This window comes from Crocuta crocuta, unplaced genomic scaffold, assembly GCF_008692635.1.
Source record: "Crocuta crocuta isolate KB4526 unplaced genomic scaffold, BGI_CrCroc_1.0 scaffold87, whole genome shotgun sequence".
Taxonomy (NCBI): domain Eukaryota; kingdom Metazoa; phylum Chordata; class Mammalia; order Carnivora; family Hyaenidae; genus Crocuta; species Crocuta crocuta.
The window spans coordinates 5,836,025-5,859,796 of NW_027532166.1; the positions used below are offsets into that span (position 1 = coordinate 5,836,025).

At 42.8% G+C, this 23,772-nt stretch overlaps 1 protein-coding gene and 1 pseudogene across 5 annotated transcripts; one reads left to right on the forward strand and one right to left on the reverse strand.

The window, feature by feature from the left end:
- Nucleotides 1-23,698, reverse strand: ADPRH (ADP-ribosylarginine hydrolase). 5 transcript variants are annotated; one of them, XM_077776699.1, is made up of 6 exons: nucleotides 23,644-23,684; nucleotides 8,555-8,664; nucleotides 7,069-7,169; nucleotides 5,569-5,894; nucleotides 3,976-4,336; nucleotides 1-1,868 (listed from the first exon to the last, which is right to left on the reverse strand). In XM_077776699.1, the coding sequence occupies exons 4-6, from the start codon at nucleotides 5,879-5,881 to the stop codon at nucleotides 1,454-1,456; spliced, it is 1,089 nt and encodes a 362-aa protein (XP_077632825.1). In that variant the 5' UTR covers nucleotides 5,882-5,894; nucleotides 7,069-7,169; nucleotides 8,555-8,664; nucleotides 23,644-23,684; the 3' UTR covers nucleotides 1-1,453. The 5 variants fall into 5 exon arrangements, with proteins under 5 accessions (XP_077632825.1, XP_077632827.1, XP_077632826.1 ...); XM_077776701.1 differs by lacking the exon at nucleotides 8,555-8,664 and having other exon boundaries at nucleotides 23,644-23,698; XM_077776700.1 differs by lacking the exon at nucleotides 23,644-23,684 and having other exon boundaries at nucleotides 8,555-8,667.
- Nucleotides 17,117-17,606, forward strand: LOC144241986 (transcription factor BTF3 pseudogene; annotated as a pseudogene).
- Nucleotides 23,699-23,772: the final 74 nt, after the last annotated feature.

Sequence of the window (23,772 nt, forward strand, 5' to 3'; positions counted from 1 at the left end):
TGAACCTCCAAAGTAAATATTTATTGAATTCTCTCATAGGGCAGGCAGGGAAGCCACAAAGAGAATAAGATAATTCCTCACAAGGAACCTGAAATTGTCCTCAGAAGACACCTCCAATCACCACTCAACAGGACCAGTGTGATGACAGGGCTAGAGACAGAAGGCTGTGCATATATGAGGAGAAAGTGGCCCATTGCTCCAACTATCAGAGCAAGCTTCACCTAGAAGGTTCTACCAGAGCTGGGGCTTGAAAGAGGAGTAAGAATCTACCAGGTGGAAAAGGAGAGGGAAGAGCATTAAGAAATGGAGAAAGGGGGTGAGTATTCATTGGAACATGATTAGAAGTTCAGCATGATTGATTTGTTATTTGTAACAATAACTCTGGAGGACAAGAAGGAAGGCAAGACTGTGGTTAAGGCACCAGAAAGGAGGTAATTAACAACATTCATTTAATATATACTGATCAAGTACCTCCCGTGTTCCCAGGCACTGTGCTAGGTTATGTCTAGAGGAGGATAAAGATAAGCAAAGAGAAAACAACAAAACTGGAAATATGTTAAGTGTCACGGCCAGCAAAGCACAGAGTACAGCTTGGAGCAGCATCTCCCCAGATGCGAGTAACCTGGACTGCAGAAATTCACTGAAAAATACTGGTGCAAGAAAGTAAAAGAGTCAGATGTGAAGGACATTTTGGAGGTAGACCATCTGGCAGATGCTATTACTGGGACCCCACATAGCACCCTCACTGTTCCCATGCACTGTACAGCCTGTCATCGCAAGAGCCTCTGAGTCTTTGCCTGAAGACGTCTGTGCCAGGCTTGCACAAGAGGTGGGCCAAGAAGTACCAGGGAGTTAGCATCCCTAGGAGTGGTCCTCAACCAATGCCAAATGGAAGGTGATGAATGAACACCCCAGGTTTGCTTGCCCCTCAGGTGGGACAACTCTGAGGGGTGCTTTACAGAGTACCTAGATGGAATAGTCCCAACTGCCCAGAGTGCTAACCTGCTCAGTATCGCACCTTGTGCTGTCTTCCCTCCCTTCCCGGTCTCACTTCCCCATTCTCCTACCAGGGCTTTCTGGAATCACTTCCCAAATAAACTAATTGTTCTTAAATCTTTGTCTAAGAGTCCATTTTGGGGAACTCCACCTGAAACAAACAGAAAAAACTTAGTGAAAGATCAGATGATGAAAACAAAGACTCAAATATGGGGCTATAAGACTTCTAGCTTGGGGAGATGCTGACTTCCATCAACTGAGATAAAGATTCTTCAGGACAGAGAGGGACAGAGTCAGAGGGAACAGCATGAATTTGGAAAGACGAGCTTCAGTTGCTCAAGGGACGTGTTATCTCAAAATTCCTGGAGTACAAGGTTAAAACTCTTGACTTTGGAAAAAGTGAAAATAAACTGGACTACTCAAGAGGAAAAACCACAAGAAATGATGTCACATCTCTCTAAAGGGCAATTACAGTATCCTCCTCTGACCCAAGAGAATACAAAGCCCTGGCTGTCTCTTCCAGCCGGTTTCTATATTCTAGTTTCTCATAGTTGGAGGGACTGACTCCCTTAAAACCATACATAACTCCCCACCAGCAGCCAGCAATAGCAGCTGTAGAATCACTGTCTCCACCATGGAAAAAGGCTCGATGGGCAAGCTCCTTCCAGGAGTCTCCTGCAGCCAGGATGGCATCATAGGCAATCATGGGGGCATCGTGTCCACTGCTGCCACCCCAGCCAGAGTAGCTCACGGAGGTGTAGAACTGATCCCTCTCCTTCACATCAAAGGGCTTGGGGAAGGTAGGGGCTGATTTGCCATCCAAAATCCCTCTAAGTTTTAGGTATTTTTCCCACTGGTCTTGGAAGTAGGACCTGTAAGGAGGAAAAATTCTACAGTCAAATTGAAACAATAAATTTGAAGCCAATAAGGAAAGGCAGCAGATAGATGTGTGAACAGGGAAAATTCCAAGATGACTTAAACTTCTTGTACTAATATCAAAATTGTGTTAAATAATCAATATGAGGGATGCCTGGGTGGCTCCGTCGGTTAAGCGTCTGACTCTTGGTTTTGGCTCAGGTCATGATCTTATGGTTCCGTGAGTTCAGGCTCCACTTGGGCTCTGCACTAATGGTGTAGAGCCTGCTTGGTATTCTCTCACTCCCTCTCTCTCTCTCTCTCAAAAGAAATAGATAAACTTTTTTAAAAAATGTTTAAAAAGATCAAAATGAGGGGCACCTTGCTCAGTCAGTTGAGCATCTAGCTCTTGATTTTGGCTCAGGTCATGATCTCATAGTTCGTGAGACTGAGTCCCACATCAGAATTCTCTCTCTCCTCTCTCTGTCCCTTCTCCCCACTCTCTCTCCTCTCTCTCTCTCTCTCTCTCCCTCAAAATAAAGAAACATTTTTTAAAAATAAAAATGAGTTCTAAGTGGCATTCATTCAATAAATTTTTGCCAAGGATTAATATAAACAAGGCATTGATAGCTGTTGCTAAAGAAGATACATAGCAAGTTAAAGGTGAGAAATAAAAGTCTATTTTTCCTGAATTGAGAATAATGTCAAGTGTCACTTTTCAAGGGTGGAACTTATTTATTTTACTTTATCTTCTTAAGAAATCTTGTAGGGGCACCTGGGTGGCTCAGTCGGTTAAGTGTCCGACTTCGGTTCAGGTCATGATCTCACCACTCGTGGGTTCAAGCCCCACACTGGGCTCTGTGCTGACACCACAGAGTCTGGAGACTGCTTTGAATTCTGTGTCCCCCTCTCTCTACCTCTCCCCCACTCATACTCTCTCTCTCAAAAAATGAAAAAAATGTTAAAAGAATCTTTAAAAATCTTGTATATATTTAATGTATACAACATGATGATTTAATATACAATACACAGTGAAAAGATTACTATAGTTAAACTAATTAATACATCATTTCCTTGTATACTTCTATTGTGTTTTTTTTTTAAGACAGAACTTCGGAACATCATGACCAATATGTGATTTCTGCAGAAAGCTTCTGGATCTTTTTATTAAGAAAGATAATGTGACGTGAACTCATGAAAAAGGGAAATTGCGGCTTTACCCCTTATTANGTAGGGGCACCTGGGTGGCTCAGTCGGTTAAGTGTCCGACTTCGGTTCAGGTCATGATCTCACCACTCGTGGGTTCAAGCCCCACACTGGGCTCTGTGCTGACAACACAGAGTCTGGAGACTGCTTTGAATTCTGTGTCCCCCTCTCTCTACCTCTCCCCCACTCATACTCTCTCTCTCAAAAAATGAAAAAAATGTTAAAAGAATCTTTAAAAATCTTGTATATATTTAATGTATACAACATGATGATTTAATATACAATACACAGTGAAAAGATTACTATAGTTAAACTAATTAATACATCATTTCCTTGTATACTTCTATTGTGTTTTTTTTTTAAGACAGAACTTCGGAACATCATGACCAATATGTGATTTCTGCAGAAAGCTTCTGGATCTTTTTATTAAGAAAGATAATGTGACGTGAACTCATGAAAAAGGGAAATTGCGGCTTTACCCCTTATTAATTAGCTGGTGAAAAAAAACCTATCTCTTGGGCACTCTAACCAAAGATTTCAAAATATTGTATGTCAAGACAACACTGAATAAACAAGTTCTAGGAAATAAGCAGGAAAGTTCACAGCAGTATAGGATAGCCACAAAAACTACAGAAAGCTAGAATACAAAATAGGATCCCTATACAACAGGGAAGCACCATAGGTGTACTACTCATTGAGGACTTCCCTTGGCTACTTGGTGGCAACCACTGCTGGCACTGAACTTGAAATCCTTAGCAGGTAGGCTGGAGTAGGGGGTGTTGGACATAGCAGACAGGAAAAATAGATGGTGAGAACCATGATGGTGCTTTGATCAAAAAATTCTAGATACACATGTGCACGCCTGTGCACACACAGATTCAATCACTTTGTAGCAGAAGCAGGCACCTACCAACTTACCAGTGTTGAAGATTCTTCTCCAAAAAGTAGCCTGATTGGATAATGTACTTTTTAGCTTCTGGTAGCACCTCCATCATTTCTTTTCCCCATTGCCTTGGAGGCTTGTTGTTCACAGCATAGGCTGTAAAAAGAGCAGAAACGAGAGCTCCCAGGTAGCCTGTAGGGTGGTGGTGGGTCATCCTGCCACTCTCGATGCTCACTTGGATCAGCGTGTTCAGTTGTCTGCGGTGAGGGAACCTGAGGCCAATGCACATGGCACGCATGGCAGCCCCGCAGCCACCCTCGTGGTTGTTAAAGGGAATCCTCCAGCCATTGGCCTTATCTGGCTCCAGCCGCATGGCATTCTGCACTGAAGCACCTCCTGGGAAGAAGCAGGGAGAGCCGAGGGTCAGTAGAACCAAAGCACAGGCCCTGGCAGGAAGACAGAACCAAGATCAGTCTCCAGGTTTCTTTGATGGAAAGGGAAAGCCAAAAGAATATGATGATGAATGCCCTCAAACTCCAAACCGTGAGTCAACACTGTTCCTTGCTCTCTATATAACCCTTAGCATATAAGATTACTATGAAAGAATCAGATTCATATAGAGAGTCTTAGAATCTTTAGCAGTTATTACTGAGACATCACAGTAACTCAAAAAGGTAGGTTTAACATATTATTCTCTTTTTTAAATGAATAAGCTAAGGGGTTGCCTGGGTGGCTCATTTGGTTAAGTGTCTGACTCTTGATTTCAGCTCAGGCCATGATCTCATGGTTTGTGATGCTGAGCCCCGTGTTGGGCTATGCTCTGCCAGTGAGGGGCCTGCTTGGGATTCTCTCTGCTCCTCCTCAGCTTGCACATGTGTGCGTGCTCTCTTTCTCTCTCTCTCTCAATATAAATAAACATTTAAAAAAAAAAAAAAGAATGAATAAGCTCAGGCTTAGAGCTTAAGAACCTTACTCAAAATCACATAACCAGCTAATTAGTGGTCCCATCAAAACCATCCGACCTCAAGCCCAAACCTTTATTTTTTTTTAATGTTTGTTTATTTGAGAGAGAGAGAGAGAGAGAGAGCTGAGAAGGGGCAGAGAGAGAGAGAGGGAGACACAGAATCTGAAGCAGGCTCCAGGTTCTGAGCGGTCCGCTCAGAACCTGATGCGGAGCTCAAACTCACAGAGTGTGAGATCATGACCTGAGCCGAAGTCGGATGCCTAACTGACTGAGCCACCCAGGTGCCCCCAAGCCCAAGTCTTTAAAGGACCCAATGAGAACCTGAGAATGAGATCCTGAGTGCCAGAAAGAAGCTGCATATTCTAGAGTGAGAAGCATCAGGCTCGGAAAAGGAGCAATGGATGCACATGTGCTTTGTAATTCTCTCTCTCTTTTTTTTTTACCTTAATATATCTTTCCATATCAGTAAACATTTATCTGCATAATTTTAAAAGGCTGTGAATGTGTCACCAGAGTTAAATAAATTAAAGAACACCTAGGTTGTTTCTATTTTTATCACAACTACTAAATAGAACTGTCTCCTTGATATTTAAACATTTTTAATGAGAGCCTTGGGGCTGCTTTACTCTCCACTCTGCCCAGGACCTCCAGTGGCTGCACTCACCTGGTGCTCGGCCATCCATGTCTCCCATGCAGGCTTGGTAATGCTTAGCAAGTAAGGAATACAGTTGAGCCAAATCCAAGACTTTCCCGGCTTCCACAAGAGCTTCTGCCGTGGCCAGGTGCATCACTGTATCATCGCTGACTCTCCACCTCTCCACATCTATGGCATCCAACCCACCACGCTGGGCCAGCTGCTGGTGAATCTTTTCTCCGTCCCGGAGAAACTCCCATTTTCCGTTGAAGTACCCCAAGGCATCTCCAGCTGCGCTCAGCACCATGGCAGCCACATACCTCTCCATCAGTCCCTCACACATGATAAGGCTGTGTCTGGGGGAATATTAAACACACAGAGGATGAGGAAAAGAAGATTCGGAAAAAATAGCGTGCCCTTCTACACTGTATTGAGCACTTACTACATGTAGGCATTGCATTAAGTGCATCTCAGGTAATCCTCAGAACTGCTCTATGAAGAATGTATTAGACCCATTTTATACATGAGTAAATTGAAGAATACCAAGATAACACAGTATCAGAAACATCATATGCCTTGTCATAGATCACAGAGCTAATAAGTGGCAGGGCTGGGATTCCAGCTTATGTCCATCTGACGCCACAGCCAACGATTTTAACTATGATTCTATTTTTGCCTCTCTGTGAGTGGCAAGCCTGTTAAATTCTGCAAGTCGAACCAAGCTTGTCATTTTCTCTTTTTAGTTGGGATTTGGCCCTGGAAGTGCATCCCTCCTTTATTAAATAATAGTACTTTCCATTGGCATCACCATGCACAGTTTGCAAAGCACCTGCATATTCTCTACCTCAGTAGTAGGCAGGGATTAGTGTATGCATTTCACAGATAAGAAAACTGAACCTCGGAGAGGGTAAACTGACACAACCAGTGAATGGAGGCACAGAGACCCAAATCTTCTGGTTCCAGGCCACTCCTCCTCAACACAGATCTACTTACCCTGGGCAACCTTTTTGTGCCTCAACCTCCACATCTCTAAAATGGTGACAAAAATAGTGACAACCTCACTGGTTTACTGTGAGAAGTAAATAAATTCATTTTTGTAGAGCACCTACAACAGTATTTAGCAGATGGTAAGCACCATTTTTATTTGTATGCAACCAGGGGAAAGATTTTTCTGTTACTCAACTAGAATACTTTCTCCTCACAGCGTTCCTTTCAACAGCAATGTTTTCCTGCTCAATGATTTGATTTATACAGTCTTGGGATCTCAGCTAATATTCCCTCCATGAATCTAATCCCTGGTGAAGTGCTGGTTTCCCTGTTGTTGCATTTCCAATTTCTAGTTGTGTCCTATCTCCCGTAGCAGTCATGTTCAAAGCCCTCCACCATCTGCTCCAACTCTATCCACCTACTTTACTCTCATAGGCCAGGCATTTTTATATATGCCTAGCTGCAGTTAGGTTTGCTAACTTTCCCCTCAGCTCAAGGTCTTTCCTGGGACCTCCCACCACACCCTTCCTCCCATCCACTTACCTAAGTCCTATTTACTTAGGGTTAAGTTCAAGTCCAAGGGCTTCCAGGAATCCCTTTCCAGCAGCACTGCTGTGGGCCAGAGAATGCAGAATGGCAAGCACCTGGAAAAGAGTAAATGATAAAGACGGATTGAAGGGATTGATCAAAAAAGTATCCACAAGAGGCGCCTGGGTGGCTCAGGTCATGATCTCGTGGTTCGTGGGTTCGAGGCCCGTGTCAGGTTCTGTGCTGGCAGCTCAGAGCCTGGAGCCTGTTTCGGATTCTGTGTCTCCCTCTCTCTCTTCCCCACCCTTCATGCTCTGTCTCTCTCTGTCTCAACAATAAATAAACTGTAAAAATTTTTTAAAAAAAGAGAAGGGATTGATCTTGCTGAGTTTCTCGACTCACAAAGGATATTTGTAAAACGTTATTTACATATTTTATTATTTATAAATGATGCCTAGGAAATGGAGTTCAGGCTCCTGGCTCTGGCAAGAATCAGGCGCATCACTGTGGACAAACCACCCACTCTGGACCTCAATTTTCCCATCTGTAAATAGGAGAGTGGGGGCTCCCTTCGTGTACTGAGACCTTCAGAGACTAAGCTTAGTTGGCTTTTGAGGACCAACTTATATCCCCTGGTATGCTCTCAGCTTCTTTTCTGCAATTCCTTCTGGCTCCACCCGAATGTGTGTTTTTGTGCGTTGTAAGAATTTCCTTGGAAATTCTTTTTTAACCTTTACATGTACTACTCAGCCTCCTGCTTTCACAACACAGTTACTCCTTAAAGTCCTCTTCTACCATTTACATTCTTTGCCCCAAATTCTAAATTCAAGTAAATTCAAAACTTCAAAACTAAGGTCTGTGCAGTTTCTTCCTAGCAGTCTTCAATAATTTAATTTAATTTATTGATTTATTTTGGTGGGGAGGGGGGTGAGAAACGCCGAGGCAGGTGGGCGGGGTGGGCACCTGCTCACCGCCAAACAGGCGCGAGCTCGGGAAACGCGGGGTAGGACTTGCGGGTCCCCGCGGGGACGCTGGCGAGGAGGCCGAGGGGGAGGACCCAGCAGGCAGGCCTGCCGGGAGGAGGGCGCCCGCTGAGGCGCGGGAGGACGACGGCGAGGAGTACCTACCTGATCGCGGGATACTGAAACGCGCGCAGGACCAGGCGGGGCGGGGCGCCGAGAGCTCAGGGAGCGCGGAGAGGCCGGGCTGCAACCGGTGCGTCGTGGCTCCCGGCCCACCTCGGGCGGAGCGCGCAGCTCAGGGGCAGAGCCGCGCAGGCGCGCAGCCGTGTTAGGGAACCGTGCCCAGGTTCGAAAGACCGTGGGCTAGGCCTCTTCGCCGTCGCCGCAGCGCTGTGTGCGGCCTTCTGCGCCCGAGCAGAAGGAGGAACGGGACCTGCGTCACCGGCTTCCTGGGCTGGGGACAGGGCTGGGCTGCGCCTGGCATTTCGGAACGTCAGGGCTCAGGGAACCGGCCACTAAGCTGAGTGTTCATAACTCACTTGTAGCCCCTTGTTGACACCTCGGCGTTTCCTCTGAGCAGCTCTTCTGGGTTCTGGCGAGCTAGTGTGTGACCAAATACTGGAGAAACGGTATGGAGGGCAAAGCAAGGCTTTTGTCGGTGTTCGGAGCCCATCACATAAAACAGGAAAAAAAATAGCATCTGTTTCTTATGGTGTTTGTAAGGATGAATTTTATTTTTATTTTTTAAAATAATTTTTTAATTTTTTTTTTTTTTTTNTGAAGGGGGGCAGAGGAGCCCAAGCAGTCTCTGAGCAGTTATATGGGGTTTGAACTCATGAACCCAAGTGTGAGCCAAAGTCGGATAGATACTCCAAGGACTGAACGACCCAGGTGCCACAGGATTAAGTTAATTTAAATTCATCATTTATTTGGTAGCAGTTTAAAAGTTTTGCATCCTGATAATAAATAAAAGCAAAGAAAAACTAACCGAATTTTTGTTGACTAAATTAATGTCAGTTTTGAAAAGAATTAGAATCACCATATATAAGAATTCTATATATCAAAATTTTTAAATTCATGCCTATCTATCTGGCGATACTTACTTAGACTTGGTCTGAGAGTTTTTGTTTTTGTTTTCAAATGAGATACAATTTACATGTAGTGAAATATACTCATTTGGTGTGCTATTCAGTGAGTTTTAATAAATATATATATCTAGGTAACCATAATCAAGATACAGAATATTTTCATTACTCCAGAGAGTCCCCTTGTGCCCTTTTGCAGTCAAACCTCCACCTCCACCTCCACCTCCACCATTAGCCAAAGTGACTTTTTGATCATTTACAAAAATCAACTCACTCAACTTCTGAGGATGTAGTCAGAGAAGTTTTCCTAGTGAGGAACATTTTTAATACGCATTCCTGTTAAACTCCTCTAAGTGTTTCAGTTTAAGATGTCTGTTCCTAAATAGTTTTCATGGTACAGAGTGCTCTTTCTGTAAGAATCAATGGAAAAGTGTTTCTTTGACTTGAATGTAAGTAATAACTGGGGTTTCTCTTAGCCATTAGTTTCCTTTTACTTTATGGTGCCAGTGGACTTTGCCATCACTTGGATAGACTCCTGACTCATTCATGCTACTGAATGGCTGCAGATGGAGGTTTGTCCAGGATCTCTGAGCCATAAATAGTGTTGCTATCCATCACCACCCTGTTCCCAATCCCCATACTGTATTAGCTCCATCCCTGCTGAAGGTGTTGTTTTTTGTTTGTTTGTTTTTTGTTTTTTTTTACTGTAGTTGATTTATGTAGTGCCTTCTTTAGCATCCCAGCACATAAGGCCAGGTAATAATATCTCTGCCTTTCTTTGGGAAGGACAACAATACACCTGGACAGTAATGACCCAGGGTTTTACCGAAACTTCTTCTTCCTTTTTTAAAAACAGTTTTTATTTAAATCTAAGTTAGTTAACATGTAGTGTAGTAGTGTTTTCAGGAGATGTTTCCACCAAGGACGGTGCTCTAGAGGCTTCTGGGTGACTCAGCTGGTTAAGCGTCTGACTTCAGCTCAGGTCATGATCCCGCAGTTTGTGAGCTCAAGCCCCACATCAGGTGCTCTGCTGTCAGCACAAAGCCAGCTTCAGATCCTCTGTCTCCCTCTCTCTCTGACCCTCCCCCACTCACACTCGCTCTCTCTCTCAAAAATAAATTAACATAAAATAAATAAAAACAGAACACTGCTCTCAAGAGAATCAGGTGTCAGTCATGGTCCAAAAGGATGTTCCCCCCAATGATAATCTAGAAAAATTGGCTAGAGATGCTCAGCAATTGGCCCCAGAAAAGGGAAGACAAAATTAGAAATCTAATTAAACTATTGGTACAATAAAAAGAGAACTTTGGTTTGGCCCAATAGAAATCCAGTCATACCAGAGGCCTTAAAATCCCCATTACTGACTACTGTACATGCATTGAATCGGTCCACTGATAAAAATTTTATGAACCCATCCTAGTGGGGAAATACCAATATAGCTGGAAAAAGTGCCTATTTTGCTTGCTCCACCTGCCCCAAATACAACCTAGAGAAATACAAAATACATCTGCTGCTGGACACTTTAAATTCCCCAGTGGACCATTCGAGGTTTGGCAAGTGGATTTCATTCAGCTTTTTCCACCTCAGGGATAAAATTATGTTTTAGTCACGGTTTGTATGTTTTCTTACTGTACCAAAGCTCTTCCTTTTAGGAAGGTTACTGCCTCTTCTGTGGCTAAAATCCTATTAGAAAAGATTATCACTACCTAGGGACCCCCACCCCAAACATCACAGTGGCTCGGTAACTCACTTCATTGTTCAAGTGCATTAGATGGTCTGTGCTACTTGGACACTTGTATAACACTTGGTGCTTCCCACCCTCAATCCTCACGTCTAGTTAAATGTACTAATAGCATCATTAAGACTCAGTTGGCAAAATTTATAGAGACTCTTCAAATACCCTGTGGCCAAAAGCAATGCCATCAGTCCTTCTAAGACTCAGGTCCACAGCTTCTGGAACCCATACACTTGCACCCTTTGAGATAGTCTCAAGGCACCCTATGCACCTCGCTCCTGTTTCCCTTGATATACAGCTGATTAAAGGAAGATACACTTCAATAGTGTAAAGACCTAATTGCTTCTTTTGAAAATAACCGAGCTATAGTAGGACAGTCTTTCCATAGTACACTTCCAAGAGATGAACACCTCAGGCATCACTCCTTATAACTCAAAGGTTTTGTCTCTTGGAAAAGACAGGCTAGACTCTCTTCAACTTCGCTGCAAGGACCCCTAGCAGGGGGCTGTTAACCAACCTCAGTGCTGCCAAACTTCAGGGAATAATATCTTGGATCCGTGTGTCACATCCAAAGAATGCACCAAACCCCAACTGGGCCTACACATCAACTTGTGACCTGAAAGTAAAGATTTCCCAGAGTTGAAGCAGATGGCAGCTGAAGGAGACAGCTTTCCTAAAATAACCAGATCAGGCCTAAAACCTTCTTTCCCTTGCTCATTCTCTCTTCCTTCATTCTTTCTTTCATTCTTTGCATTTCCTAATCCCATGTAAAAGGGGGAAACTGCTCCAATTGTTAGATTTGCCATCAGAAAACTCAAATCTGTCCATTACAGCATTGACTCCTTAGTTCAACCTATAATGAATTTTGCTGAAATCCCAGATGCCACTGTATGCCCAATTGTTCCACCAGTCCCCTTTATAAAGTTAGAATACTAACTCTATATACCCCCATTCCTTGCCTCAATTTAACCCAACCCTGAGGTGGGAGACTGAGATCCATTAAAAAATATATAAAAGATACTTCAGAGCATTCAGCATAAACCAGACTACTTGTAGGCCTGCTATCAAACCCCTGTATTAGGGTGGTCTTTCAATATGTAATAATAACAGTGTTTGAGTTTTGGCTGAATAGCTAATGCCTCCATTACCAACCAGAGTCCGTAAATGCTAATGCTTATGAGGGAGCCCTATGTACACCACTTGGCTACTCCTCTATATGAGCCGGTTTTGGCAGTGGCCCTATATTTGGGCAGCTCACTGTTGTGATGGCTGGAGGATGAAAGGGCAACGTGTTCTTCCTGTATTTACTGTTCTATTTTCTCTTCATAACAAACCAGAAGCCTACCACTAGTCCACTCCACTAAGCCTCCATGGCTGTCTTAAATGGAAGATGCCCAGGAGGCATTCAGAACTCTGTGTTTGCTGTAGGGAGAGACTTTCTCCCTTGGGCCAGAGTAAGTACCAATGAACACATAATCAGAAATCAGTCCTTAATATTGGGATAGTTAACCAACCACAGCCAAGACAATAGGAGCTCAAACACAGTCACGTGGCTTGCTGCCTAAAGTAGTTTTGGATAACTGAATAGCCCTCGATCTCTCTGTGCTGAACCAGGAGGGGTTTGAATAGACAATCTGTTGCATATGGATAAATTCTTCTGGGGAAGTATGTGCCCAACTGCCTAAAATTAGGGAATAAGCACTTTGGCTACAATAAATTTCATGTAATGATCCATGGTCCTTAGGCTTCTGGTTACCTTTAGGTTGGGGTTCCTGGTTTAAAACCATCTCACAAACTGGATTTGTCGCATTACTTTTAAATCTGTTTTGTATAATCATTTTTAAGCTTTGTACCCATTACTTGTCAAACCTTTGTAGAAGCAACATGCCCAATAGTGTGATGCTAACTCAACACTTCAAGATGATCTCCAATGGTTATTTATGACCCTGGTAAGATATAAACTTTAGATGGGAAATGCCTGAGAGTTCTCCCTCCTACCCTTCCTTGTTATTCAAATGTGACCTAAATGTTGTCTAACCTGTGCACTTTCCCTCTGGCATGGGACATGACAACCAGGAAAGGTCCTTCCTGGTATCAAGGGACAAAATCACTAAATGCAGAAAAACGGACTCTTGATCAGTGATGCTTTGGAGGAAATATCTTGAGCAAAGGGGGGAAATCTGGAGATGAATAAAAGAAAGCCTCATTCAAAATGGAGTCAGGCTGCCCTGAAGAGAGAAGCTCTCATGCATATGCCTTGCATTACAGCTTATTTTATATACAGCTTACTTTACTACCTCAACTAGAGGAATGAAGATTTTTCTCTTTGCCCAGCAACAACCCAGCCAATGAGAAACTGCTACATCTAAACCACTGAGAAGTAGCCACAACCCTGAACTCTGGCTCTCCTCCAACAAACTTTCATTCAAAACCACCCCTCCCAACTTTTTCATTCCTCTGTAAAAGCAAGCCCCTTTCGTTTGTTCTCTGGATCTTAACTATGTTTTATCAAAGTTTGCATGTCCCGAATTGCAGTTCCTCTATTCCTGCGTAAACTCATTTTGCTGGTTAAAAAACCTGGCTATTTTATTTTTAAGGCTGACAACACCTACTGACAGTTTTTCTTCTTTGTCAAAAATTGGAAAATGTTTCTGGGACATCAGGGACATGGTCAGGCAAACCAAAAGAACAAGCTGTCAGTTAGCTCCAAATAACTGCAAATAACCATTACACTCCTCNTAACAAGTGTCTAGACATCTAGATTATCTTACAAGTATATATATATCTTACAAATATATATATATATCTTACAAATATAAATATATATATATATATATATATAGGCTGATAACTCTGACAGGTATAAAGTCTGATTACAATTACAGACCATGTCCAATGGGAAAAGACAGAATCTCTTCTTTCAAGGATGAAGAAACTGTTAGGAAAGTCTCCTCCTGTGCTCCCCTCCAAGACTAAACCAATCACTGTTAGATTAGGAGTTTCCATTGATCAAGGGTAAAACATCTTCCCTGAGAGATGGATACTTATACAAAAATAAAGAGTTTGTTCGTAAAGGAAAGAGTGAATGCTAATCTGCCAAGAACTAATATTTATCTCGCATTTTACTGGTGCTAAGCATGAGGGTAGATACTGGAAAGACAGAGACATTGAAGATTTAGCTCCCCATCCCCAGTTTTACTGAGGAAGACATATTACAACTATTTTCATTAGTCACCAATTCAGTATTATTTGCCATTTTGAGGCTTTCGCTGAGAAACAAAACTTGAGGGACTCAGACCTAACCTCTGAGATGTTTCATCTGTAAGGTTGAAATAATGGTACTTTTCTTAAAGAGTTATTAACAATGTCCAGGAGTGATGTTTATGTATTCTGCAGACATTAAAGACCTACTGTGTCCCAGGTATAAGCTAGGCCCTGACACAGGATGCTCTTTCGTGAGGTGAACCCAGCCATGTGACCTCATTTTAGTCTCCTGACTCATGATTTTTTAAAATGTTTTTTAATACAATGTTTACATTTTTTAAATGATAAAAGTAATGCATGCTTTCAGCAGAAATGTTGGGAAAGCTTCTAAAAATCTCTCCAAAAGAAGAACTCACACATGTTCATGAAGATAAATGTTCCTGAATGTTCTTTGCACAATTGTTTCAAATAGCTCAAAGGTGGAAATAACCTCAATATCTGTTTACAGGGAAGTAAGTTTGTGTTTCCTTCTCCTAAATCGTGGCATAATTATGGAACTGTTCGAAACCATGAGGCAGACATTCAAATCAGTAGACTTCAGGTAAATAATCAAGCTCACATGGAAAGAGTTTAGAGAAATTTTGTTAAGTAAAAATATCAAATTTGGGAATGAAAAATATATATGGTCTTATGTAAAAAAAAAAAGAGCTGTGTGTGTGTGTGTGTGTGTGTGTGTGTGTGTGTGTGTGTGAAATGACTGAAAGGATACACATTGAATTGTTAATAATGATAATGACTACCTCTCAAGAGGATAATGGGAGAGTTTTCCAGGAGAAGGGTAAGGGGAAACTTAATCTTTCACAATTAGAATTTTTACATACTCTGTGTGTAAAGAAATTTTGGAAAACACAGGAAAAACAGAACCACTCACATTTCATCATACTATATATACTTGAAATCTATTTTTTGCACATGTTTTTGAAAAAATTTGGATCCTTTTGTATATACAATTTTTATCCTATTTTTAACAACTAGACTTTACATTGTAAGCATTTCTGTCATTAGTGATAGTATTTTTAGCATAATTGATTCCAAATGCTCAGATAAGGTAAAGCCTCTAGCATAAACTCCTTTTCATATTGATACAAAGAAAATGAGGCCCTGAAATTCAGTTGCTCTCCAACCGCAATATGGTCAAAGCTGGTTCATTTGAAGGAAAACAGAAACACAGATAACTGAAAAACAGAGTATTAAACAAGTGGTTGCCACTTCATGTCTTAATTGTGTAATACCACGCCTAGTTAAAGTATGAGAGCTAAAAAAAAAAGAGAGAGAGAGAGCACTAACAGGAAATGGTTAATAGGCAGGGCCCCTTGAACCCTTGAAGAACAAAATAACTAAAAGATTCAAAGGTAAACATGCCACAGAATAGGATTTCAATATACATTTGTTAAAATGCATTAAAGTTAGGGGAGAGGGGGGTGAAGTAAAGGCTTTTTAGAAGAAAACAGAGAAAAGCTAGTACGGGAGACATTAGAAGTCCAAAGCAGCTGTCCATATATCCATGCAATTCAGAAGACTTGGTGAGCATATTCACTTGGGCTAGGCAGTAATACCCCAGATGTTCAGTCAGACATTTTTCTAGATGTTTCTGTGAAGGTTTTTTTTTTTTTTTTTAAGAAGAGATGAGCATTGAAATCAGTAGATACTGAGTAAAGCCAATGATACTCCATGACAGAAGCGGGGCTGACCAGTTCAGTATGGAACCCTTACTAGAAAAAAGACTGACCTCTAGCAAGGAAGTGGGAAGTCTGCCAGCAAACTGTCTTCTGACTTGATAAAGGAAGTTTTCAACTTTTAGGGTTTGTGGGCCCTGCTCCCAAGGAAGCTATACTTTAACATTTACCAACTCAAATTGATTCAGCAAAACCTCAAAGCATGGGCTCTATTTCTGTCCAGGGTACACATTGTACATCTGCTTCATTGAAGAAAATAACCAAAGAGGTGCATTCTGAACACAAAAGATAAGAAAAAGTAAGAAATTTCCCTTGTTCCCATACGATTAAAGTCAGATAGCCCCCTGCATATACTAGAAAATTAAGATAAGGTCTGCAACTTACTGAAATGTTCTTCATCTAATTATTTGTAACTTTTTATGTAAATAACTGTATATAACCCTAGACCAAATGTTCCCTTACTAGAGCACTCTCTTCTTTGTGAAGATTGTGTATCTCAGGCAGCTGTCCTAACATGAACTTGAATAAAACTCTCTTCCTGGGGTGCCTGGGTGGCTCAGTCAGTTAAGCGTCTGATTACAGCTCAGGTCATGATCTTGCTATTCGTGAGTTGGAGCCCCGCATCGGGCTCTCTGTGCTGACAGCTCAGAGTCTGGAGCCTGCTTCAGGTTCTGTACCTCTCTTTCTCTCTGCCCCTCCCATGCTCATGCTCATGCTCTGTCTGACAATAATAAATAAACGTTAAAAATTCTTTTTAGTAATTAAAACCTCTCTTCCTTTTTCTTTTTTAGAAATTCTAAAAGGTTTATTCATCTTGTGTCAATAGACTCAAGCTGCAGCATCTGCTCTTTCCTGAGTCCCTAGGGATTTGAACTTGCAATCAGTTCAACTCCACAATCATGTGGGTCACTTCCTTGGAATAAATCTTTCTCTCCATAATGTTCTCCAGAACCATACATATTGGTTCTGGGTCTTTGGAGAACCCTTACTTATAGAGCACTCTACCAGGTGCTCCCTGAAGTTACAAAGGTAAGGCAAAAATCATGCTACTAGAGGAGACATGGTCAGTATGACATTAGGCCATGAGGACTGTGACAAAGAGGGGATGTTCAAGATACAAGGTCAGCAGATATAAGAGAGACATTTCCATCTCAGAGTGTTCAGAGGAGTCCAGAGAAAATAACACCTGGGCTGATTTTTGAAGCATAATTAGGAAGACAAACTAAAATGAGCTGCCATCTTGCATCCCCACGTGTGTGCGTCTAGTTTCAGCTGGTCCACCCGAGACCCCCTGAGTGCCAATCCTAGTCCCCCGCGCGGTCCCATTTAAGCTCCAACAAGATGAAAGAGACTATCGTGAACCAGGAGAAACTCGCCAAACTGCAAGCTCAAGTGCACGTTGGTGGGAAAGGAACTGCTCGCTGAAAGAAGAAGGTGGTTCATAAAACAGCTACAGCAGATGATAAAAAAAACTTCAGTTCTCCTTAAAGAAGTTAAGGGTAAACAAGATCTCTGGTATTGAGGAAGTAAATATGTTCACAAACCAAGGAACAGTGATCCACTTTAACAACCCTAATGTCCAGGCATCCCTGGCGGCGAACACTTTCACCATTACAGGCCATGCTGAGACAAAGCAGCTGACAGAAATGCTACCCAGTATCTTAAACCAGCTTGGTGCAGACAGTCTGACTAGTTTAAGAAGGCTGGCTGAAGCTCTGCCCAAACATCCGTGGATGGAAAGGCACTACTTGCTACCAGAGAGGATGATGATGATGAAGTTCCAGATCTTGTGGAAAATTTTGATGAAGCTTCCAAAAATGAAGCAAACTGAATTGAATCAACTTCTGAAGAAGATAAAACTTGAAGAAGTTACTGGGAGCTGTTATTTTTTTTATGACTGCTTTTTAAAAATTTTGTTCATGGATCTGATAAAATCTAGATCTCTAATATTTTTAAGCCCAAGCCCCTTGGACACTGCAGCTCTTTTCAGTTTTTGCTTATACACAATTCATTCTTTGCAGCTAATTAAGCTGAAGAAGCCTGGGAATAAGTTTGAAACAAGATTAATAAAGTTATTTGCCTAGTAAAAAAAAAAAAAAAGGAAGACAAACTAAAATTGCCAGAGCCCAATGATAACCCAAAAAGCTAGCACGCGAGAGAAGCCAAAAAGGAGAAGTAGTAATAGCAAAGATTCAAGTTTAGGTTGGCATTTTCTTCCCAGCTATGCAATAAAATATTTTTGGAAATTTGTGGAAATTGTGGCAATAATGAGTGGAAATATGATATACCATGGCCAGGAATTATATATGTGGATTCTTTCTTTTTTTTTTTTAATGTTTTATTTATTTCTGTGAGAGAGAGAGAGAGAGAGAGAGAGAGAGAGAGAGAGACAGCATGAGCAGGGGAGGGTCAGAGAGAGAGGGAGATACAGAATCCGAAACAGGCACCAGGCTCTGAGCTGGCAGTCAGCACAGAGCCCGACGCGGGGCTCGAACCCACGAACCGTGACATCATGACCCGAGCCAAAGTCGGATGCTTAACCGACTGAGCCATCCAGGCACCCCATATGTGGATTATTTCTAAATGAGCCCAATTTACTACATGTAGAAAACAGATCTAGAGAAAAGTTAGACAATAATAGAAAGGATGCTAACCTGGGTAACTCAGAGACAAGAGTAATGGAGAGCCGAGATTTTTTCACACAGCTGAGTGGTGTGGAGGAGCTTGGTGATGATGTTCTATTTCCCTGAAGTGTTTCTGTTTGTTTCGGGCTTGTAATGGACATAAATGCTCCCCACTTCTGTGGATGACTGAATGAGAGAAAGTCATCTCAAATTTAAAGCAGGAGACAGTTTGGTTGTGTTCAGGAAAGGTTTTTTTTTTTTCTAACAAAACTGAAAAGCGCTCCCTTCAAAGGAGTTTGCAGCATGTTCTTGTGTGATCCTCTGAGAAAAGAAGAGACAAATATGGTGTCCAGGAAAGTTGAGGCTTCTGTCCCTGAGGGTAGGGACCTGCCTTGGGATCCTGGCCAGTCTGTGTTCTGGGATTCGGGGGAATTAAGAGCTACCACAGCCGTTGGCTGACCCTCCCCTACCCACAGTGTCCACCAGAGATGTTAACAAATTTACAAAAGTCACTCTTTTCAGTTTTCTATTTCATTTTCCTTTCCTTATCTCCTGAGAAACATAGAAAGGAGCCAACCACCAAGGAAGAGAAAGAGAAACTAGAAATGATCTTGGTGCTTTGAAAGTAAGCCTCAATGAATTCAAGGTCATGTGAATTAAAGATTTAACAGTAGTGTGTTATTTACAGTTTAAATCCTCTAAGCTACTTATGCACCCCTAAAATGGAGTAATTACCCTCTACTTTCCTCCTCCTTCCTCTTCCTTCTCCTCCTCTCCTTCCCTTCCTCCCCAGTCTCCTCTTTCTTCCTTGAATATTTTTCTGAAAAGTGAAGTAACGGTTGCCATTTGTTTCTTATTGACAATGTAATATAAACAGAAGGGGAAAACCAAAAGGTCAAAACAAAATGTCATGGTCACCAGATTTCAAAAAGGCAGATGGGGAGTAGTAGTTGAATTCTATTCATAAAATTAAAGAGAAATTGCATGGCTTGATTAGAAAGGGGAATTTATCTCTCAGCAGGTCTTCCCAGAAACTGCACCATTTAAAGCACACCTTGCATAGACATTTAGCTGCTATTTGAATATGAGAATAAATTTGAGGATTTGAAGCCTCTGCAGAAAAGCAAGTACCCACCATAAAGGCATGATTTGATGAAGAGCTTTTTAACATTTTTTAATGCTTATTCATTTTGGAGAGAGAGAGGAAAAAAAGAAAGAGAGATGGGGGGAGAGAGCAAGCAGAGGAGGGGCAGAGAGAGGGAGACACAGAATCTGAAGCAGGCTCCAGGCTCTGAACTTTCTGCACAGAGCCCATACGGGGCTCAAACCCATAAACCGTGAGATTATGACCTGAGCCGAAGTTGGACGCTTATCTGACTGAGTCACCCAGACACTTAACTAACTGAGCCACCGAGGCACCTGGAGTGACGAGCTTTAACGGTGCTCTCAGACTAAATCCCTTCAGCTTTGGACTGATTTCTCTGGTGGCCACAGGGGCAGGTTGAGGGACTCTCTAGTGGCCTGACACCACTAGGAAACCTGCCTAAACCAGCTGCCATTGTGAAGTCATTGGTTTCACTCTTTAGATTCTCTACCCCAGGCTTCACCACAGGAGTGGCTACTTTCCGTTTCCTGGAGGCTGTATTTTTACTCTCTGAGAGGCAGCCCAGTGAGCAGTGAGTCTATTAGGAGAAACAGAGGCCCACTGCAAACCTTAGGAGGGGGTCATGGGAATTCAGCAGGCCATTGAGCTTCTGTCTCTGTGGGAGGGAAATCCCAACAGGACTGGGAGAAGCAGAGAGGCTGACAGCCATCTAGTAGGAAGTGAACCAAAGAAAGTTTCAAAATCTACTGGTGGATGGATCCCCCAGTCCAAGGGTGAGAAATCGTGACTTACAGAAGTGAGCTACTGCTTTGGAGGAGGTGTGGGACTCCTATTCTGCAAGTCCCTATTCAGCTGATTGCTCTGGTCCTTTTCTCTGCTATCGCTTGATTCTTTTGCTTAGGGTCTCTCTACCTTGTTCTTATTTCTCCCATTCTGTTCCTCTTTGCATCTCCATTGCTTGAAACAGTTCCAGGTTCACAGTACAAACTTAATAAATTTGAGGGGAATTGGCTTGACATGCCAAAGGAGTGGTACATACATTAGAAGCAAAGAGAAAGGAAAGAGCAGATGGGGATTAGAAGAATCAATGAGAAGTTTGTGAGGAAATGGCATTTGGTCTGGTCCTTTCAGGAAGGAAGATGTTTGGATAGGCAGAGAGACAGGGAAGGGCACCTAGAAAGTTAAGGAACAGTCAAGGTTTTTGGGCAGAGAGAATGTAGTGCCAAACGCGGGCAGAAGAAGGGCAGTGGGCAATGGGGATAGAGCCCTTAATTTGAACAAGGGTTAACTCTGAATGTCCACTGTTCTTTTCATTTTAAGAATTTCCAGTGACTTCCATTTCAGAGAACCAGAAAGAGTATGACAACATTCAGAGAGGAAGAGATGGTCACTCTTACACTGATAATGTTTCTATCAACGTTAGCAGACTATGGCACCACTTGGGAGCATCATGGTCTTAAAGCCTAGACCCTGCCATCCCATGCTGGGTGTAGGTTATAAACAACTTTGAATGAAGCAGGGAAAGGAGCCAGACGAGCATATCAGCCTCTCCACCGAGAGGCTGAAGGTCACTGTAACCATCAGGTGGAAGTTGTTAACATCCTTCCTCATCATTATTCAAAATATGCAGCTATCGGGGCATGTGGGAAGCTGAGTTAGTTAAGTGTCTGACTTCAGCTCAGGTCATGATATCACGGTTCGTGGGTTCGAGCCCCACATCAGGCTCTGTGCTGACAGCCAGCTCAAAGCCTGGAGCCTGTTTCCAATTCTGTGTCTCCCTCTCTCTCTGACCCTCCCCTGCTCACGCTGTCTCTCTCTCTCTCTCTCTCTCTCTCTCTCAGAAATAAATAAAACATTAAAAAAAAAAGAAATATGCAGCTGTGACTCAGACCAAGACACGGATGAATGAAAATGCTCACGAAGGTTCGTTTTTGTTTTTAGCAGAGAAGATGAAAATGCAGTGGGCCCCTGTCATGTAAAGTCTTGCCTGGCATGCTTTATGGAGCTTGAATATTCTAAGTCAGCCACTGAACCCTGGCACAAACTTGTTACTGGGATGAAGCAAAGTGCCTCTTACCCACACTCTCTTTGCTCTTTCTGGCTGCCTTGGGAGAGATGGTGTCTTTGCCAATAGACAGGAAGTAGAAGAGGTAATATTTATTGAATAGAAGCTGCTGCCTCTCTTGCCATGCCAACTCTACAATACATCTGTTTCTACTGCCACGTTTCTACCTCTACAGAAACATGGCCAAGATGGGAGCAACATGAGACACCCCCTTGGGGTGTCTTGACTTATATTGTCTTGATTTAGTAAGGCAAAATTGATTAAAACACCAGCATTTCAAAATGTTTCTTTATTTGGCACCCTGAAGTTTTTCACTTTCCAGAACACTGTATCATAGTAATATTAACATTGAGTCAGAGGTGGTCTTTTCTTCTCTAATAGGGAGAAAGACAAGGTCCTTCTACTGCAGATAAGTTTTACAAGAGTCCTTAAACTGAAGACCTCGAAATGGATTCTCTTAAAATTACCAGTGCCTGCATACCCTTTGAAAATCTGCAGGTGCCCTTGGGGGTAGAGGTATCTCGGTTTGAAGACACTTCCTTTGCCCAAACAGCTGCATCTCCTGGCAGGGAAGCACTAGCACTCTGGATGCTACCAGGAGGGATACTATAGAAATGGACCTATCAGATTACATTGTATTGGCTGCTACCCAGTCTTGTGCATAAGATTTGTCTCCAATACAATCAGCAATTTTCTGAGGCTAATGCATTAGCTGAGCCTCGGGACATATTCCCCCCAGTGAAGTCCTGTATCTGCCACACCACAAGCCTAGGCAGAGCCTGAGCACAGTCATGAAGTGGAAGAGCCTTTATTCTTTCCTTCTCTTCCCTCACGATGATTGTCACTCCTCCCCACACTGTGGACACCCAGAAGGTGTCACCCTTTTGTATCAGCTTTTAGTCTGAAGGGATCTCCGTGCCTTCCTTAACACTGAAAAATATTAGGAAAAATGGCAGCTTAAACTGTGATTTTTACCAGAAAAATTTACTTTCTAATAGCCTGAAGTCAATATTTCGCACATTTCTATACCATATTCACAGGGTTTACCATATTCATGTATCATATCTACTGTCATTTTTTTCCCCTCCAAATTGACTCACCTTTCTACTTCTACAAATTTAAATAGAAAACTATTGCATCTCTACCATATCACTGCACTGGCAGTGCGGAGCCTGCTTGGAATTCTCTCTCTCTGCTCCTCCCCTGCTTGCTCTCCCCCCTCCCAAATAAATAAATAAACTTAAAAAGAAAAAAAGAAAAGAAATGGTATCCCTCCTGGATTCTCCAGAAAGCAAAGCTGGAAACAAAAAACTTAGTTTATTGGGAATGTAGTCCAGTGGTGTAGGACAGAGTATTGAGACAGAAAAGAAAGAAAAGCCGTACAAGGGTGCTTTACTACGTTGGCTTTTGCTGCAGGCAACTGGTACTCAATCCCACTGGGACCTTCTGGAGAACCTCATGAAATGTCTCCCAAAAATCTCCACCTGGAAACTGTCAGCTTCCAACCCCCTCTGGTCAAGAAGCAGCCCCACAGGCACCAACGGCCCCCAGATTCCCAGGCTGCGCATGTTCAAGCACAGAACTTGCCACGGTACCTCATGCCAAAGCAACAGAGAAGGCCCAGGGCCAGAAACAGACTATGAAATGTGAAAGACAGGTCGGCTGCACCAGTATGAGTCAGCTGCTCACCCACAGAATGCTCCAGAATTCTATACAGTGGTGGCAGGCTGATTGAAACAGAAGGGGTGGGTGGGTACCTTCTTCACCCTACCCCTTGCTTCTGTCATTGTGCTCACCTGAGGCACACTCAGCCATGGCTACGGTGACTGCAATCCTGTCCAGCATGGCTGCCGGAAGTCTCTTCTGTGAAGGTAGCTGGGGTGGAGGGGTGGGAGTGCAGTTAAGGGTGGCCTTTTGAGCCCAGCACTCTCCAAAAAGTGACCACTACCTATGAGATGGATGCCCACTCCTGCAGTGGCAGGCCTGTGAGTAGAGAGGGCTAACTCTGGGTGCTAAAACAAAACTTGAGACCGACACAGAAACAGCTGGCCCACAAAGCTCACAGCCTACCTACCATCAAAGCCAGTGGCTCCCCCAGGCTGTCCAATGCAGTCTTCTCTCCCCTTGAAATTGCTGGTTTGTGCGAAGTAATGAGGGAGGGACTGTGTGGTTGGTCTTAACCACACCCTCTAAGGACAGCTGA

What these genes read in the sequence shown, in the direction of transcription:
- ADPRH (XM_077776701.1), bottom strand. Translation starts at nt 5,881, where the DNA reads ATGTGTGAGGGACTGATGGAGAGGTATGTGGCTGCCATGGTGCTGAGC. An exon ending in CATGGATGGCCGAGCACCAG is followed by an intron (nt 4,337 to 5,568) that starts GTGAGTGCAGCC and finishes GCTTCTTCCCAG; the next exon opens with GAGGTGCTTCAGTGCAGAAT. An exon ending in GAGAAGAATCTTCAACACTG is followed by an intron (nt 1,869 to 3,975) that starts GTAAGTTGGTAG and finishes TCCTCCTTACAG; the next exon opens with GTCCTACTTCCAAGACCAGT.